We start from the raw sequence: 18,931 nt of genomic DNA, 5'->3' as shown, positions 1-18,931 counted from the left end.
GCAGGTTATGTCACTAAGGGTGATCTTAATCATGTTTGTGAGGCAAGATATATGCAACAGAGATACCAGCATCTCAATACATCAGTGCAGGCAGGGTTGGACTGGATGCTCTCTGGAGGTCCCTTCCAACCTCTAATGCACTGTGTTCAGCCCAGCATCAGTGTCTGAAGTCAGTTCAGTGCCCTGTAGCACTATTTTTCTACTGACTAGGAAGGATGTCTAGGCAAGTAGTCCAGATGGAGGGCAAGACAAATTATACCCCAAAATGCCAGCAGCACTGAAACAGGCCTGGAGCTTTTTATGCATTCATATGGTGTCAATCTGTTACTTCATAGCAAAGAGGGAAATGACTGAGCCATTTTTGTAGTAGGACAGAATTTGTGCCATTATTGCAGGCTGATGCTATGGAAACATTCAGTAGTGTCTTAGATCCCCCTAAATGGGAAATTGTTAGTAATTGAGTAAGGAAAAAGAATATTAATGTTTGCTGGGTCCCCTAAACTGATCAGTTTGTGTTTGTTGTTTTCTTTTCTATACTTAGCTATCCAACTTTTTTACCTTCATGCTGGATCACTGTACTCAGCCTGATTCAGGTAAGGATAAATGAATCAAAGTAATCTGGAGATTCTCTTTGGAAAAGCTGATGTGAGGAAAGTTTCGTTTCAATGTGGTATTTACAGCCTGGGGCACATGCTGGAGCTGAGGTTTGATTTCCCAAACCTTATAGTAAGAATTTTGTCTTGTAAGTGATGGCTCTACTCAGTATCTACTTGGTGAGTCAAGATGTAAGACAGAACAGACACCTGTTGTCCTTACAAGAATACTCAGGGATGCTCAGAGTGTTTCTTATGTTACTGCCCTTAAGCAGTTCTTGTAGTAGTCTTACAGACAACAACTTTAACAGCTTTCTGTGTGTTTTTCTTAAACAATGAAATCTGAATATTCAGAAAGGCTATGTCTGGTTGCTTTAGGGCAGATACAATCAAAGAACTTGCCTTCAAGGAGGTTGCTCTTCTTTTTCTGATATTTGTTTTTTCTTGAAACAGTTTGGGACCACTTCTTAATTTGTTCTAGCTTTCACTGTAGAACCTGTATCAGTATATGAATGACTAAAAATGAAGTAAATCTAAACTGCTGGAGATCAATCTTTAGAAGCTATCTCAATTAAAGCTGTAGTTTGTTCATAGATTCATAGAATGGTTTGGGTTGGAAGGGACCTTACAGGTCATCTAGTTCCAGGTCCCCTGCCATGGGCAGGGACACCTTCCACTAGACCAGCTTGCTCCAGGCCTCATCCAGCCTGACACTGAACATTTCCAGGGAGGAAGTATCCATGACCTCCCTGGGCAACCTGTCCCAGGGTCTCACCACTCTCACTGGAAAGAATTTCTTCCTAATATCTAGATTAAATCTTCTCTTCTCAGGCTTAAAATCTACCTTCCTCAAGCACAACCTTTAATTTTTGAAGCACAAGCTTTAATTTTTGAAGTATTTTGGGATCCTTGGACAAACTTTTGAGGTCAAGCTCAACAGAAGGACAGACTGAAAGTTATTCCTAAATCCAGAAAACAAACATGAATTCCCTGAATAAATTTAGAATAGATCTAATCCCAGTGGAAGTTAAAAAGGAGGCTGTCCCCTTCTTATTAAATTACAAGAGAATGTCCTTTCTCCTTCATCTGGTCCAGCCACAGGTTATTCCAATTAAAATTTGCACAAGGCACTTTGATAGCAGGAGAAAACCACCATCAAAACCTAAGTGGTTCAGTGTCTAATGCCCACCATTAGCAATGGTGATTTTTCTCTCTTAAATACTTTAGAGTGCCTAATGCTCTCTGTGCTCTACAGAAGAAGAAATTACGTTTGAACCTTGTTCCAAAGCCAAGGAGAATGATGCAACAATCCTTCCTTTGATTTGTGTCCATTACCACTGTATTCTGGAAGAAAAAATTAAAATCTGCTTTAGTAATGTAACTTTCTGGGAAGGAATTGGCAAACTTGAAAATCAAACCCTGCTTACTTCATCTGCTTCTACATGCTGACAGTGTGCCTCAGTTCAGCTTTTTCACCTGAGTGGGGAAAGAAAATAGTAGTGGCAGATCTGAGAGTTGGAAAAATAGTGCTGATCTCTATTTTCATTATAATATTAAAAGGAATTTTTCCAGCTGCCTGTTGTAGATATGATTTATCCACCTTTTTTAACTGTCTGTTGACAGAAGAAACAAAGGTGAAGTGCTGGGGCTCAGGACATGGCTGGGACAGAGCACTCTGCTATGTTCATAGGCCATTTGTGGGCAGGTAGAGATCCAGGCCCCACCTCTGCACAGGGAGATGGGGAGGGAGTGAACTGTCCCTTGTCACCTACTTGGGTGATCTTTTTCTGGAACAGACTGAAACACATGGTGAAATCCATGGTTTATGGTAAAGTTCTTTTGCCTTGCTTGCTTAAAACTTTCATCCATTAGGGCTGAAGCTGCTAGGACTTGATAACTGCTCTAAAGGCTTTGTCTTTATCTTGGTTTGTTATTTCCCCTTTTCTAACACCTCATGCTACAGATACCAGAACCCAAAACAAACCACATTTTGTAAGGTAGGTGTTTAATAGAGATGCCTGAGACCACCTGTGCAAAGAAGCTGACTTGGGGTTGTTTTCTTTGGAGAAATTGCATATCAAATTTCTATTGTGTGGTTCCTGGCTGTTTGTCCCACTATTGACTGGGTGCATTCTTCAAGCTCTTGATTGCTTGCCCCTCTATGCGACCTTTGCAGCACCCATGCTAGCCTCTCTGGAGCAAAATCAGTGCTGAACAGAATGATTTTTAATGACCTTCTTCCACTTCTGCTGAATCACAGCCTTAAGATGCAAGTTACAGTGAGTGTAAACATAACAAGCAGAGAGGCTTCAAACCTCTGTTTTCTAACCCCACCATTTTCTAGCTGTCTTTCCATCAATGTATGCTCACTTCAGGTGTCAGCATATGGTTCTCAAGCCCTCTCCAAGAAGATAGGATATAATATTCTTAGCAGCCAATAGGTTGCCTGTTCCTCTCAGCATGTGGTGAGAAAGCTACCCGAAGACATTGATCTGTGTTTTTGCTGGCCTTATAAACTGCTCAGTCTCCACCATTCATCTTGTCAGTTCCCTGGTTTTAATCTGCTTCTTCAGAACATGTTTTTCCAAGGAAGCCAGCAGCCACCATCTCATTAACACAACAGTACTTTTAATATGATTGTTCTGTTCTACCCTGAAGCTTTTTTCATCCTCTCACCCTGCTTAATATGTCAGTGTAGCTTAAGTTGTGATTGGGATACTGTAAAGCTCTGTGTCTTGTTCTGCTTCTGACTAAAGGCTCTTTTCCAAAGTAATGGGAAAGTATGAATGGGAAGTATGAATGAAAACCTTTTCTGCCTTACACTCTTCCTCCTCCCTCCCTGAAAAAAATCTGCATACCTACTCAGCCTTTTAGTGGGAAGGTGTCTTGTCAGAGAAAGTTGGAAACTACTTTTCCAACAAAAGATGAGCCATTTACTCATTCTTTTGTTGGGTGCATTGAGGGCAAACATGCCCTGAGCAAAGTGGTGAGACTGATAGTCCAAGGCACCCTTGGCTGTGCCTTTCAGGATCACCAGGGCAGGAGCCACACACCTCCTGAGGTCTTCCTCCAAAAGGGAACATAAGTGCTGTCTTCTGCAGTATCTCTGCCTGTGATGTCTCCCTTAAAGCATTAAGACCCTTCCAAGGGTTTTTGCATAGAGGGATTCTTGCAGTGGGGAGTAAGGCACAGCTGCTTGCAGCAGCAGGAGCTGAGTGAAGGAATAAATGTTTGGAGTGTAATAGCAATCTTTGTTCCTTAGTGGGCTCAAAGTCTGTCTGGCTTTGACCTGCTGGCTGTGGAGCAGTATCTGGCAGAGGTAAAAGCACTCCCCAGGAGTCAGAGGTGCTCTCAGGCACTCCAGTGATCAGTCTGAATGTGCATTGGCTATGGAAGTAGCTGATTCCATGTTAACCCAGTAGTGATTATGTTCTTGGAACTGATGTCTTTATCTACTTAACTCCCATGGGCAGGTGTCTTGTCAGGAGAAGCAGGTCCCTGGGCTTTCTGTGGCTCAGCTGGCTCCACACAGTTCTGAACTTTCAGGTTTAACATGAATGTGGCTCTTGTCCTGTAGGGTGCTTGTGTGGGGTCTGCTAAGAGTGAAGGCTCAACTCACTGAGCTTGGGCTAGACTTCCAGTGTCAAAGCACAAAGCAGGTTGTTCCCTGTCCTCCCTGTAGTCAGTGGAGAGGTACAGATGCTGACAGAGGGTATTTCATTCATTCTTAACATATATACCTGAGCTAGGCATGCCAAAAGTTTCCATCCCTGCATTTCAAGAAGGGCTGATGGAAGAGCCTTTACAACTTTGCCTAGAAGATGACTAATGAGAAAGGTACTGATCCTTCAGAAACAGCCCTGCATGGGGCTTGTGAGGGGAGCTGGGGTACTTGTTGGCCAGCATGCTAATCCCCAGGCTGCATTAGGGGATCCATTACTGACTGTTCTGAGATGAGACAGTTGTTCTGTGTGGGAAGGAGCCTTAGAATCTATCTGAAAGATTGCCTCAGGAGACATAAGTGCTCTCTAAGGCTAATGACCATGACTGACTTTTGAGCATTTGTCCAGAAGTGGTGGCAAATGGGGAGGTGCTTTGCAGAGAGATGCCCTACAGGAAAGGAGATTGGGTTTCCCAGCCTGGGAATGTGCCAAAACAGAAGTGTGGCTGTAAAGAAGGCAGATTCATGTTCAGAAGTAAAAAGATGAGTAGCTTGCTCTGTGCAGGAAGGGAGGACTGGAGCAGGAGCAGGCATGGGCTGGCTTGAAGTACTGAGAAGAACTCTGACTTTGAAGGAGTCACATCAGATGAGGAGAATCTCTGGCAAGAACAGGCAAGCAAGGAGGATTTCAGGTGGTCTGAGGAACTGGCTCCATAATCTGCAGCCAGCCACCTCCTGAGAGGTAGGGCACAGAGGGAGGTGCTGTCCAGGGAGGTGCTGTCCAGGGAGCTGCTGCTAGAGCTGGCCCAAGGCTTGGTGCAGATGTGCTTGGCTGATCACTACGTGGGACTCAGCAGTTTGAGGCCGTGGGTGACGTTCTGGTCAGAAGCCAGAACTGTAGTGCAAGACTCTAAATCAGACTGTACTGGGTGGAAACAATGAACCCTGAGCACCTTGCTGTTACTTGATGCCTTAATCCATTTGCATGGCTGCACACTGAATGTGCTAATCAGCTCACAGCAGAAGAGCTGATACAAAAGATGTAGTTTGTTTTGGTTTTTTAATCCAGAGCTGACAAAGTGTATTTTTTTATCCATTTATTTCTTTAACTTTGAATTTATCCACTTACAAGACAAATTGACCTTTATGAATCTCATCATTTATGAAGCCACATGACACTTTGCATGCTGTGAACATTGAGGCACAGCCACAGGTATTCCTCCAGCAATAAATAATACATTTTTATTTCCAGTTGCATCTAATCAAGGTTACAGAAAACTTGCCTGCAGCCCAGCACGAAGTGCTGATGATAATCACCTCACAAGAGCAATGCTGCAATAGCAGCTGCCTGTAGTAATAGGATGAGGAGCAATGGCTTCAAACTGGAGAAGAGCAGATTTAGATTGGATGGTAGGAACAGGCTCTGCACTGTGAGGGTGGTGGAACACTGGAACAGGTTGCCCAGGTCGAGGTCCCATTCCTGGAGATATTCAAGGTGAGGCTGGAAAGGGTTCTGGGCAACCTGCTCTAGTGGAGGATGTCCCTGCTGAGTGCAGAGGGGCTTGGACTGGATGACCTTCAGAGGTCACTTCCAACCTAAACCATTCTATGATTCTATAACATTGTCCTCTGAGGTTTGGGGTTCTCTTTTAGAATGATGTACTATAAAGGCAACCTGCAAGAAGAAAACACTAAAATCCCCTGTCCACTCAGTTACAATCCAAGGCTATGCCAAGAAAATATTGAAGTAATTAGCAATGTTCCTGCTTCTCTCTGTGTTCCAGGAAAAGTAGTACCTATGCTCTACTTTTACCTCTATGTTTTTGTTTACTTTATTTCATCCAATGGTTTTATGGCAACCAGCCAGAAGCTTGTATTATCTGCTAAATGTATCAGAAGGGAATGCTTTGCAATCCACTGCAAACAAGTAGGGGGTTTTTAATATCATTTCTGGTATTTAGCCTCAAAATTTTACATAGAAAACAAAAGCAATAAAAGTGAAGCTTTAAAGGCTGTATTCAAAGTGTAAACTTTAAACGGATGCTGGTCCCTGAATGATCAACCATGACTTTTGAATTTTCTTGCTTTGTGGGGGAAAGAGGAGAAAGCCTGTGACAGGTCACATCTCTTATTACCTATAAGAGCAGATTGCTCCGCAGCTTCAATGCAAAATCTCTTGCTGGTGATTTGGCCTGGGGTTTTTTGTGTTGGTTGGTTGTTTGGGATGTTGGGTGGTTGGTTGTTTTTTTGTTTGGGGGTTTTGGGTTTGGTTTGTTTTGGGTTGGTTTGGTTTTGTTTTTTCTTCTTTGGGGTTTGCTTTGGTTTAGGTTGGTTGGTTGGTTTTTTTGTTTTTAGTATTGTGAAACAATCTGGGGACACCTGGAGTTCTGCTACTATAAACTCATTCTGTTACCAGGCCCTGTGGGGGACTGGTGGAGTTTCCACACTGTTGGTTTTCTTCTCTTTTGTTGCAGTTTCCCATATTTTCACCACACCCAGTGTGTCTCAGGTGGTGGATGAAGACTTGTGTTTAAGAGAATTTGGAAGGAAGATTGATGTTCCAGACTCCTATTATGGACCACGACTCTCATTCCCCCTCACTGTTGAAGATGCCAATGCTCTTCTTCATGCTTTCAGGAATGAACAGGTAAGTTGCAGTAGGTTTGATTTCCTTGTACTGATTTTACATCTCTTGTCAAGGTGTAGCTCCACAATCAGTTGGATCCAAGGTAAGGCTAAAGGAGATATTTCATTCCTCCTTTCTACCCCATGACCCTTCCCTGCTAGCCCTCTGTAGGTACATGGTGAGCTGCCTTTGGAAACCATTCTGGCTGGAAGCTAGCACAATGAAATCCAAAGCAGTCAGTTTTCAGCCAAATCAGTTCCCAGATTTGATTCAGTCTTTGGCAGCTACTAGTAGGGACCTCTACTTCTAGCGTTTTGATTACAGTGATCATGAAATGGTCCTAATAGCTGCAAGGCAGGGATAACAGTGAGGGTACAGGACTAGGGAAGGTCACAGGCTCACAGGATGTTAGGAGTTGGAAGGGACCTCTGGAGATCGAGTCCCAAACCCCTGCCAGAGCAGGACCATAGAATCCAGCACAGGTCACACAGGAACACATCCAGATGGGGCTGGAAAGTCTGCAGAGAAGGAGACTCCACAACCTCTCTGGGCAGCCTGTTCCAGTGCTCTGGGACCCTCACAGTGAAGAAATTCCTCCTCATGTTGAGGTGGAACCTCCTGTGCTGGAGTTTCTATCCATTGCCTCTTGTCCTATCCCAGGGTGCAGCTGAGCAGAGGCTGTCCCCTCCCTCTTGACACACAGCCTTCAGATATTAATAGACATTGCTCAGATCCCCTCTCAGTCTTCTCTCCAGACTAAAAAGCCCCAGGGCTCTCAGCCTCTCCTCATAGCTCTCTGTTGGACTCTCTCCAGCAGATTCCTGTCCCTCTTGAACTGGGGAGCCCAGAACTGGATGCAATATTCCAGGTGAGGTCTCACTAGGGCAGAGTAGAGGGGGAGGAGTACCTCCCTGGATCTGGTGTCCTCACCTAACTTAGAAACTATTCATCATCTTTTTTGTGTTAAAAATGCTCCTTGTAGGGAGCCTGGTTTTTTTTTTCTCCCCACCCCATTCTTCTTAGAGGAATTGAGTTGTAAAGGTTAATCACCACATTCTAACGTGTAAGGCTCTACCCTAAGGCAAGAGTGAACATAAAGCATCACCAATGTTGTGGAACAGGGTGACAGCACAAATCTCAGGAGCCTGCAGCTGCCAAAGCACTAAGAAGGTGTTGCAAAGCCCTTTGCTGCCCTCTTACAAGGTGAGGGTTGGCAGGGAAGCATCACATGGCACAACTCTGGCTGAACTCCTGGTCATTTATGCTTAACAGTGCACTGTGTATAAAGGCTCAGGGTCTGTCTTGCTTTTTAATTGACTACATAAGGAGTGGGAGGCCTGTTCTGTAATTTTCTGTGGAGGCTGTTGTTAAAGGTAGCAAAATATAAAGCACATGATAAATGAGCCCACCCAGACTTCACTGACAGCTCTTCCCTTACTGTGGTTGGCATTTTAGTAAGGAAATAATTATATTTAATTGGCCTTTTGTTGTTCCCTTTAAAAACATGGATCTTGAAAAGTCAGTCAGTAGCTAATCTCTCTCTTCTACCAAGCTGGCTCAGAGCTGTGTCTAAATTAATTTGGACTGCAGGGCATTTGGATTAGATGACCTTTGGAGGTCCCTTCTGACCCAAACCATTCTATGATTCTGTTAAAGCTTCAAAATGGACAAAATGCTCATGAAAAGCATTAGCAGAGAAGCCCAGAAGCTTCAGTGTTGCACTGCCATAAACATCTTGACAGTGAACATAAAGACAGCTGTGATTCTGGGGTTCTTTGACAAGTCTTACCAAGGCAACCCTTCTTGGACTTTCCCTCCCATTACTTTTGGAATTGGCTGAAAGATCAGTTATGGCCTTTAGGAGTTTTTTGGGGGGGTGGGGGGAGGTTGTGGGGTTGTGGTTTTTGGATTTGTTTTTTTGGGGCTTTGGTCTGTTTTCACATCTTTCCACACCCCACACCTCCCAGCCCCCTTATGCAGTGATTGAGTGCTGCATAACTCAGTCTCTTACCTTTTCTGTCAATTGGAAGAGTAGAAAGACTAAAACTAAAATGAGGAAATATGTAAAGCAGGTTTATGAAGACCTTAATGTCCATTCACAAAACTATGAACATTCCTCATTCCCAGCACTAAGCCATACAGTCTGTAATCATGGCTGGAGGTCTAGAGTATAAATACTGCTTGGCAATGCATGTCTGATTTAATAATGCAGACAGATGTATTGCTGCTGCTACTTAAGTTTACCTTTTCTCCCTGTTTTTTTTTTTCCCCCTCACAGCTGCTTCATGCCCGCTATGTACTGCAGCTCCTATGTGAAACTAGGAGGGTTCTCAAGGAGATGCCAAATATCACCCATCTCTCAACTTCCTACTCCAAGGAGATCACTGTCTGTGGTAAAGTCCCAGAGAAGAGCACCACTTTGGCTATGGGTTGATATTCTAAGTGGTTAGCTGTTCCACCTTAGTGGCCCTCCTCTGGACCCTGCTCCATCAGGTCCATGTCCTTCCTGTGTTGGGGACTGACCTGTTGGAGAGGAGCTCTGGGGAAAATGACCTAGAGGGTCCTGGTGGACAGAAGGATGCCCCTGAACTAGCAATGAGCCCTTGTGGCCAAGAAGGCCAAAGGCATCCTGGGGTGAATTAGAAGGGATGTGGTGAGTAGGTGGAGAGAAGTTCTCCTCCCCCTCTACTCTGCCCTGGTGAGGCCACATCTGAAATACTGTGTCCAGTTCTGGGCCCCTCAGTTCAAGAAGGACCTCAGGGAACTGCTTGACAAAGTCTAGCACAGAGCCCCCACGCTGCTGAAGGCAGTGGAACTTCTCCCTGTGAGGACAAGATGAAGGAGCTGGGGCTCTTTAGTTTGGAGCAGAGGAGCCTGAGGGGTGACCTAATTAATGTTTATAAATATGTAAAGGGTGAGTGCCAAGAGGACAGAGCCAGGCTCTGCTCAGGGATGCTTAATGACAGCACAAGGGGCACTGGGTGCAAGCTGGAGCAGAGGAGGTGCCATGGGAACAGAAGGGAAAACTTTCTTTGTGAGGGTGCCAGAGCCCTGGAGCAGGCAGTCCAGAGAAGTTGTGGAGTCTTCTTGCAAAGCCCCCTGGCTGTGTTCCTGTGTGAGCTGCTCTGGGTGCTGCTGCTCTGGCAGGGGAGTTGGACTGGATGATCTCTGGAGGTCCCTTCCAACCCCTCACATTCTCTGATACATTTCCAAATGTTGCCATTACAAGTTCTTGATGAGTTTGTTTATTTATTTACACAAATGCATAAATTGGAACAAACACAAAATTAAAAGGTTCCTGAGTCATATGAAGTGTATTTTCAGAATGTCCCCAGCTCCTCTTTCCTTTTCTCATTAAACATTTCTGAGTGAGTCAGGATAAATTCAGCTAACACTGCAGTGTCACTTAAAGGTTCCTGCACTTTCCTCTCTAAAATGCCACCAAGTATTTTGATCACTGGCTGCAAGTCTCACTGCCTTTTCCACTTACTGAGAAAAAGACTTCACCATCATTGTTTAATCAGTTACAGTTTTAATGAGGGCTTAGTAGGGGTGGTAAACAAGCCCTTCCATTGACAGTATGACTATCTAGGGTAAACAGGAATTATAATAAACCCTCCTGTCTAAAGGGACCCAAGAGGATGGATCAGTCTTTATGCAACCAACAAATTAGCCTCACAGAATGCATGACATGGCATAAGGTAAAGAACTAAGAGCTCCTTGCTTGTCTGTTTTGCTGTGCTTTGGTAAATTGTGGGGAATTATGCAGTATCCTGACTCTGCAGAACAGAACAGCAATGGTGACTTGAACTCCTGACAGCTAGCAGCAGTGTGTGCTGTGGCTCATAGTCAAGTGGGATAAGGAAGCAGACATGCACAACAAAGAATGGTTTTAAGATGCGGTCATGAACCTATTACAATGGCCAGGGTAGGGTTTGTTTAAGAAGGATTTTGTACAAACATTAATTTGTTAACTAAACCAACAAAACCTATCCCCAAACTAAGGAAATAGATTCATACTTGCTACACAGCAAAATATACCTCCCCATGCACTATGTAAGCAGCATTTAAAGGGGTTCCTTACCTGCCATTGAATCAAATCAGCAAGATCCTTTGCAGAAGATGAAACACTGATTTTTAGACATAATTGAGCCCAAATGTTGATTTCCTTAAAATAAGGTATCTGCCTCCCTGTTTTCTTTCAATTTCAAATTAATGATGCAGATTAAATACACAGCTGAAATGTTGCATTCACTTATAGGTCATGAAAATCTATCATAGCTGGAGGGATTCCTTAGAGTGACTTCAGCAGGCTTAACATTAATATAAAGTGGGACACAAAACTTGTAGACAGGGTAAAAATGTTGACATTGGCTTTTTCCATAGGTCAAAGTGCAGAGTCTTGTGTCTGGGTCAGGCAATCCCAGGCACAAATCCAGGCTGGGTCAGAGTGGGTTGAGAGCAGCTCTGAAGAAAGAGCCTTGGGGGTGTTGGGTGCTGAGCAGCTGCCCAGGAGCCAGCAGTGCCCTCCTGCAGCCCAGCAGGCAGAGGAGTGTGGGCAGCAGGGCAGGAGAGGGGATTCTGCCCCTTGGCTCTGCTCTGCTCAGACCTCACCTCTAATCCTGCCTCCAGCTCTGGGGTCCCCAGCAGGAGAAGGACACAGAGCTGCTGGAGAGAGGCCAGAGGAGGCCACAAAGATGATGCAAGGGCTGGAGCAGCTCTGCTGTGAGCACAGGCTGAGGGAGCTGGGGGTGTGCAGCCTGCAGAGGAGAAGGCTCCAGGGGGACCTCAGAGCTGCCTGCCAGGACCTGAAGGGATCCTGCAGGAAGGCTGCAGAGAGACTTTGGCTGAGGGGGTCCAGAGACAGGCCAAGGGGGAATGGTTTGAAGCTGAGGCAGAGCATGGCTAGACTGGTGCTGAGGAAGAAGTTCTTCAGTGTGAAGGTGGTGAGACTCTGGAACAGGCTGCCAAGGGAGGTTTTAGATGCCTGATTTTTCAAGGCCAGGCTGGATGAGGTCTTGAGCAGCTGAGTCTAGTTGAGAGGTGTGCCTGTCCACAGTGGGGAGGTTGGAGGAGATGATATCTAAGGTTCTTTCCAACCTAAGCTGTTCTCTGATTCTCTGCTCATTGGAGCTGAAAGCCTATTATCCCAAGAAAGGTTTTGAAACCATTCTGTGACTTCATGGTGGTGAGTCACAGATGCAAGAAGGTTGGTTTCTGTGAGCATGAAATTCAGTCAAGTGCAGAGGGGAGCTATGCTGCAGTCATCCAAGGTGTTGGAGTGCAATCCCCCTGCCTGCTCCCAACCAAACCTTGCAGGGAGGGCCAAATCTGTCATTCTGGTAGCCATGAAAGCATGGCCAGTTCTTGATACTCCCCATCAAATCCTGCCTGTAGTAATCACAGCCTGGCCAGGAATCAGACAAATTCCATGGTGCTGTATATAGTGTCTTAGTAAATTTAAACTTGTTAGGATGTAGAAGTCTTAGCATGTTTCTAAAGGTCTTTTAGTGACATTTTCTGGCTTTCAGGTTCACAGGATGTTTGTTCATCCTACTCCCATTTATTTCCCTGAGTGAGCCATTGCTGTGTGACTGATCTGAACTTCAGATCCAGCTGGAAAGGCAAATATTTCATGCAGTCCCATTGTATACTTTTAAAAGTATTGAACTGGCAGGTTTTACAAGCAGCTTCATCATGTACCTTAAAATAAAACTAATTCTAACAGAAGGCAAATTACTGAAGAGAACATGGGGAAAATCTTGTTAGGATTAACTAATTCCAGGTTTATAATTCCTTTTTTTTTCTCCTCCTTTGTGAGATAATTAAAGTCTTAATTAAGAACTTTTGTTTCCTGCAGGAGATTTGCATGGAAACCTGGATGATCTTTTGCTGATATTCTACAAGGTAAGCAAGATGGTCTTTGATGTAGCCTTTTCACTTGGACTTAAGGACATGTGTTTGTGTCTGATAAGATTTATCCCTGTCAGAAGTGTTCATGTGGTGTGCACACATAAATCATGCAACAGTTGGAACAGTGTCTTTGTTTTAGCTCTTTTTTTCTCCACATCCTCCTGGTCACTCTAAAGGAGGAAATCCAGGAGATCTTTATCTTCCTAAATGCTGAACTGGAATTGAACCCAAGTTTAAGAGGGTTCCTTGCAGTGTCTCTAAAGTCCTGCCACTGTTTTGTATTCCATATTGACTGAAAGCTTCTAAACTCAGGAGCTCACTTAGTTCCTGATCGAACACTAGACCATTATGGCCCTCCAGAAAAAATACAGAACTCTGATTTAGGCCTTCCACTGATACCTGCAAAGTGGTTTTTATTATTCTTATCTGTTTACAGGAAACAAACAAAAAATGTCTTCTGTTTAAAAGCTGTTGATGTCTTGGAAGCAATCAAGTAGTCTGCACAAAATGAAAATACCTTGGGCACCCTTTAGATATCTGTGAACAGCTGATCACTTTTTAATGTTAAAAAAACCCAATCTGATCACTTTTTAATGTTAAGAAAAAAAGAAAAACTTTACTGATGTGAAAAAACTTCAGCTCCAGGCTCTCTTTTCCACAATTGTATATTTAACTGCCATGTGAGAAAGGTCCTATATTTAGTTTCACATTTATCTGTAGCATGAATCACCACCTTTCATGTGGCAGATACTCTTTGAGTTTTCCAGGGGAAAGGAGTTGAGTCTGATCCTTGTAAGTTCACCTGCTCTGAGTGGAGACTGAATTGAGCTAACCCAGATGTTGAAATTATGTCCTTCCTCCCCTGCTTCCTCCTTTGCTACACTTTATCTGATATTTGTTGAATGGAAACTTGTTTGTTTTGCCCAAGTGCCCACCTGAAGCCTTTTAAATATAATCAGACTTTTTTTAATTAAGAAATCAGCTACATTTAGCTGGTCCTTGCATTGCAGTCTTTTAGCTGTTACTTTAATTAGACAATCTTCTTTTCTTTTTTTTTTTTTTTTAACTGGAATAAGAGTGTAATATTTCATACACAGCCTGGAATGGGAAAAAAAAAAAAAAAAAAACAACTATTTTCACAGAATCATAGAATGGCTTAGGTTGGAAGGGACTTCAGAGAGCATCTACTCCAACCTCCCCACCATGGACAGGGACAGCTCATCCAACCTGTCCTTCAACACCCCAGAGAGGAGACATCCCCAGTCTCCCTGGGCAGTCTATTCCAGAGTCCAAATACCTTCATACTGAAGAACTTCTTCCTCAGCTCCACTCTAACCCTGCTCTGCCTCAGCTTCAAACCATTCCCCCTTGTTCTATTGCTAGACCCTTATGAAAAGTCCCTCTGCAGCCTTTCTGTAGGATCCCTTCAGGTATTGGGAGGCAGCTCTAAGGTCTGGAGTCTTCTCTTGGAGTTTTATCTTGGCCTGAACAACCCCAGCTCTCTCAGCCCATCCTCATAGCAGAGGTGTTCCATGTCTTAGGTCATCTTTGTGGCTTTGTGTGTTATATTTACAACTGCAATCAGCCTAAATTTTACTCTTTTGGTGTAGACAGAAGCTGATTTCCCCCCCCCCCCCTGCCCCTTCCCCCAATAGATGTTGCAAAGAGAAGAAAACCTCTTAAGCAAGGACTAAAACCTTATGTGAATAAATTCAGAGCCAAAACTCCCACTGATTTCAGGGACTGGAGTTTGCCTCCAGTCCTTCTCTGTTAAGCTTCTAGGGGAGTCCTTCCACCAAAGCAAATAAAATGGACAGAAAGTGTCTGGGGAAAGCAGAGATCATGTGATAGAGCTGCTTAGTTATTTTGAAGCATATTAAATCTCACAGTATTATTCTGTCCCCTCCAAGCACTTTACTCAGACAAGCAACAAATCCAGTCCCCCTCTGGGATCCATATTTTTCTGCTTCCCTCCCTAAGTGTTTCAGTTGGAAGCTCAAAGCTGTTATGAACCACCTGTAACCATTAAAGGTGCAAGAAGAGCCAATCCTAAACAGTGCCCTGAGGAGTGTGCTGACCTCAGGTGTGTGCAGAGCTGCAATAGCTACTGAAGCACTTTGGAGGCCTGCACATGGACCAGGCACGGTAAGTGTGTATGGCTCTGCCCAGGGAACTCTGCTCACAGCACTCCTAACTGCTAACAGCAAGCACAGAGCTGCCAGCAATCTACAGCTTATCAGCACAGGTCTGGTTGTAGCAGAGTGTGTAATCCTTACACCTGCTTTGGGTGAACCTGAGGGAAATAACTTTTTGGTTTTTTCACTAGCCAGTTTGTGAGGTGTATCCAGTCTCTGCCATTAAGTGCCAGTGTTTCCTGAAATTCTTTGAAACCCTTGAATTTTAAATTATATACTGCTAAGGCAGATTGTTAAATGGATGCTGTGGGTAGAACTAGCCTGAAGCTGTAGAAAATGCAAAAGGAAGTGAATTAATCACTAACCCAGCAGAGGCAGTAATGATGCCCAGCAGCAAGCTGCTAATTGTTAAGAGGGCCTCTTTGCCTCTCTGACATGTCAGAGGCTCTTAACAGCCTTTAATGTAGTTTTGCCCTTATTGTTGGTTGAAACCAGAGAAAAAGATGATAGGAAAACTTCACATGAGTGTGGAACAAAACCTGAAATGTCATTGAAGTTAGAAGTCCCAAAAGAACCTCTCATTTACAACTAAGAGTTGCAGAAGAATGAGAGCCTGGAGAATGCTGCAGCAGATCTCTCTTTGCATGAGGACTGCAGTTAGTGGCTGTGTGCTGACCATGTGCTAGTGACTCGCATGCCTGGGGGGGTTAAGCTAAAGCTTTTATTACTTCATCTTTGCAGGAGCTGCTGCTGAGTCCCTCCTGTCTGTCCCACTCCTGAAATCCAACCTTGCTTTTTTAAAGCCGCTCCAACCCACTGCATTAGCAGAGGGTGCTGTAAATTGGCACAGGGCAACCTCAGGACTCCTCTAAATTAACTAGGAGAGAGCTGGGGGAGAAGCTATAGCAAAACCCAAGCAGGTTGTATTTCCAGCAGTCAGGATTGTGCTGCTCTGGGAATTGAAAGACCAGGATTCATTGGTGCATCCTGACAGCACAGCACACTGACTGGGACACAAAAAAGAGAGAATTCCTAAAGGATTCAATTTAAATGTGCAATTGAGTCCCTGGCCAAATCTTGCATCCTGCAACAAACCTGCTAAGGCAGTACAGCAGGGCATGCCAGGGGAACACAGGGAATGCTAAGGCAGTACAGCAGGGCATGCCATGGGAACATGGGGAATGCTGGACACAGTAGCTCTAGTCAGGAAGCAGGATGTTGTCTTGTGGTGCTACCAAACCTTTTAAGAGTGGCTTCCAGAGCTGTAATTTTATAGATATTGTATTGGTAATTCTTGTGCCTGCCCAGTGTGAAAGCAGAGATTTCCTTTTTTCTAGTAAGTGAAAATGGAAATAGTATTTCCCACCTTGAATCCTGCCTCCAGTTCTGGTGTCCCCAGCAGAAGAAAGACACAAGAGCTGATGGAGGGAGTCCAGAGGAGGCCACAAAGATGATCCAAGGGCTGGAGCAGCTCTGCTGTGAGGACAGGCTGAGGGAGCTGGGAGTATTCTGATTCTTGGGGGACCTCAGAGCTGCCTTCTAATAGCTGAAGGGATCCTGCAGGAAGGCTGCAGAGGGACTTTTGCTGAGGGTGTCTAGAGACAGGACAAGGGGGAATGGTTTGAAGCTGAGGCAGAGCAGGGTTAGACTGGAGCTGAGGAAGTTCTCCAATACCAGGGTGATGAGACTCTTGCACAGGCTGCCCAGGGAGGCTGTGGCTGCTTCCTCACTAGGGGTGTTGAAGGCCAGGCTGGATGAGACCTGAGCAGCTGAGTCTAGTTGAGAAGTGTCCCTGGGCACGGTGGGGAGGTTGGAGTAGGTGAGCTCTGAGGTCTGTTCCAACCTAAGCCGTTCCATGATTCTGTCAATGACTCTTCTATTTGCAAGCAGTAGTTGCAGTAACAGCAAAGTCTCTTTTATTACAAGACCAATGTTTCTTTTGGCCTCTTTCAGGTTAGATTGATATAGGTAAAATAGGTAGAGGAAAGAATTAGAGACAGCATCAAAAGAACAGCTACAGAGGTCACCTCTGCTGGCTCCCACAGGTTGTCTGCCACAGACAGGTTTGTTCTCAGCAGTGCAACTAAACAAATGCAGTTCTCTGTATGCTGCAGAGTATTTTGCAGGTTTTTCTAGCCAGGTGATCTCCTTTAAATGCTGAGTCCTTTATTACAGCAGCATAGCAGCTTCTCCAAATGCCCTTCTTTGTGTTTCCTGCTGCAGAATGGTTTGCCTTCAGAACAGAACCCATACGTCTTCAATGGTGATTTTGTGGACAGAGGGAAGAATTCTATGGAGATACTTATAATCCTCTTTGCATTTCTACTCATCTACCCCAATGATTTACACCTGAACAGAGGAAACCATGAGGACTATGTCATAAACTTGAGGTAGGTTTTAGGGGGCAGTGATGGGGTGGGGAGGAGTATCACCAGAAATGTTGGAGCTTTTGGATGCTGCTTTAGGCACTGTGACACCAGTTATTCACCTGTAGCTTTGCATGCTCAAGATGTGTGAGGGGGAGGTCAAAGAACATCCTTGTTACACAGGCACTTGAATGGGAGTCATATCTCCTCTCTTACCTGATTTCAATCCATTGAAGACAATGGGCTTAGTGCAGCTTCCTGGGAAAAAAAGGATGGGTGGAAGTATGATAATGTAGTTTAAAAATTGGCTTTTTCCATAGGTCAAAGTGCAGGGTCCTGTGTCTAGGTTGGGCCAGTCCCAGGCACAAATCCAGGCTGGGCATAGAGTGGGTTGAGAGCAGCTCTGAAAAAAGAGCCTTGGGGGTGTTGGTTGCTGAGCAGCTCCCCAGGAGCCAGCAGTGCCCTCCTGCAGCCCAGCAGGCAGCTGTGTGCTGGGCTGCAGCCAGAGGAATGTGGGCAGCCTCTCCTGTGAGGACAGACTTGAGAGAGTTGGGGCTAATTCAGCCTGGAGAAGAGAAAGCTTCAAGGAGACCTTATTGTGGCCTTCCAGTATCTGAAGGGAGGGAGCTACAAGAAAGCTGGGGAGGGAGTTTTTAGGGTGATAGGACTGGGGGGAATGGAGCAAACCTGTAAGTGGATAGATTCAGATTGGATATTAAGGAAGAAATTCTTCCCCATAAGGGTGGTGAGAGACTGGCACAGGTTGCCCAGGGAGGTGGTGGAAGCCTCATCCCTGGAGGTTTTTAAGGCCAGGCTGGATGTGGCTCTGAGTAACCTGCTCTGGTGTGAGGTGTCCCTGCCCATGGCAGGGGGTTGGAACTGGATGATCCCTTCCAACCCTGACAATTCTATGATTCTGTGATTCTGCCCCTTGACACTGCTCTGAGAGACAGGGCAGAATAAAGCATATTTAAACTGAGACAAAATGGCAGTAGAAAAAGAGAGCTAGAGCATTCCTGGCAAACACTACAGTGCAGAAAATCATTCAGAAGGGGCATACTGAAAACCAGTTCATGATGCTGTCCTATTTTCAGGTATGGCCTCACAAAAGAAGTTGTGAAGAAATATAAGGTAAGCTTCCTCCTCTTTGTTTGCTGTGTAGTCCTGCAGGTGTAAACACAGAAACTTCCAACCAGTTTGTTCAAGTGTAGTACAGAATTACTTTAGCAATGTGGTGGAGTATCAGGGCAGTAACTGACAGCATTAAGTGTTAGCCTTTTATGCTCAGAGATCTGTGGGATGAAATAAATTACATCCATAAGGCCACTCAAGAATGCAGAAAGAGTTGAACATGGAAGAAAAACAAGAGGCAATCAAATGGCCCTAAAGGGAATGTCAGACCTGTCTTCTTGAGTGTTCCTGTCAATGATCTGGATGAGGGCATTGAGGCATCCTCACTTTGCAGAGACACCAAGCAGGATGGCCATGTCCATCTGCTGGAGGGTAGAGAAGCTTTACAGTGGGATCTGCACAGGTGAGACCTATGGGCCAAGGCTCATTGGATGAGGTTCAACAAGGCCAAGTGCCAGGTACTACACCTGGGTCACAACAATCCCTTGGGGTGCTACAGTCTTGGG

General features: G+C 44.8%; 1 protein-coding gene across 1 annotated transcript in view; it reads left to right on the top strand.

Annotated features, from left to right (window-relative positions):
* PPEF1 (protein phosphatase with EF-hand domain 1) overlaps positions 1 to 18,931 on the top strand; it is a 34,997-nt gene that overhangs the window by 5,774 nt on the left and 10,292 nt on the right. Inside the window, exons 3-8 of the mRNA XM_054384788.1 lie at positions 542 to 593; positions 6,729 to 6,901; positions 9,159 to 9,273; positions 12,741 to 12,787; positions 17,152 to 17,318; positions 18,389 to 18,425. Coding sequence (XP_054240763.1) covers positions 542 to 593; positions 6,729 to 6,901; positions 9,159 to 9,273; positions 12,741 to 12,787; positions 17,152 to 17,318; positions 18,389 to 18,425 — 591 coding nt within the window. The remainder of the gene's footprint in view (positions 1 to 541; positions 594 to 6,728; positions 6,902 to 9,158; positions 9,274 to 12,740; positions 12,788 to 17,151; positions 17,319 to 18,388; positions 18,426 to 18,931) is intronic.

The sequence above is a fragment of the Indicator indicator genome, chromosome 1 (assembly GCF_027791375.1).
Source record: "Indicator indicator isolate 239-I01 chromosome 1, UM_Iind_1.1, whole genome shotgun sequence".
Taxonomy (NCBI): Eukaryota; Metazoa; Chordata; class Aves; order Piciformes; family Indicatoridae; genus Indicator; species Indicator indicator.
The sequence above is the reverse complement of the archived record's forward strand: the minus strand, read 5'-3'. Positions and strand labels throughout refer to the sequence as shown.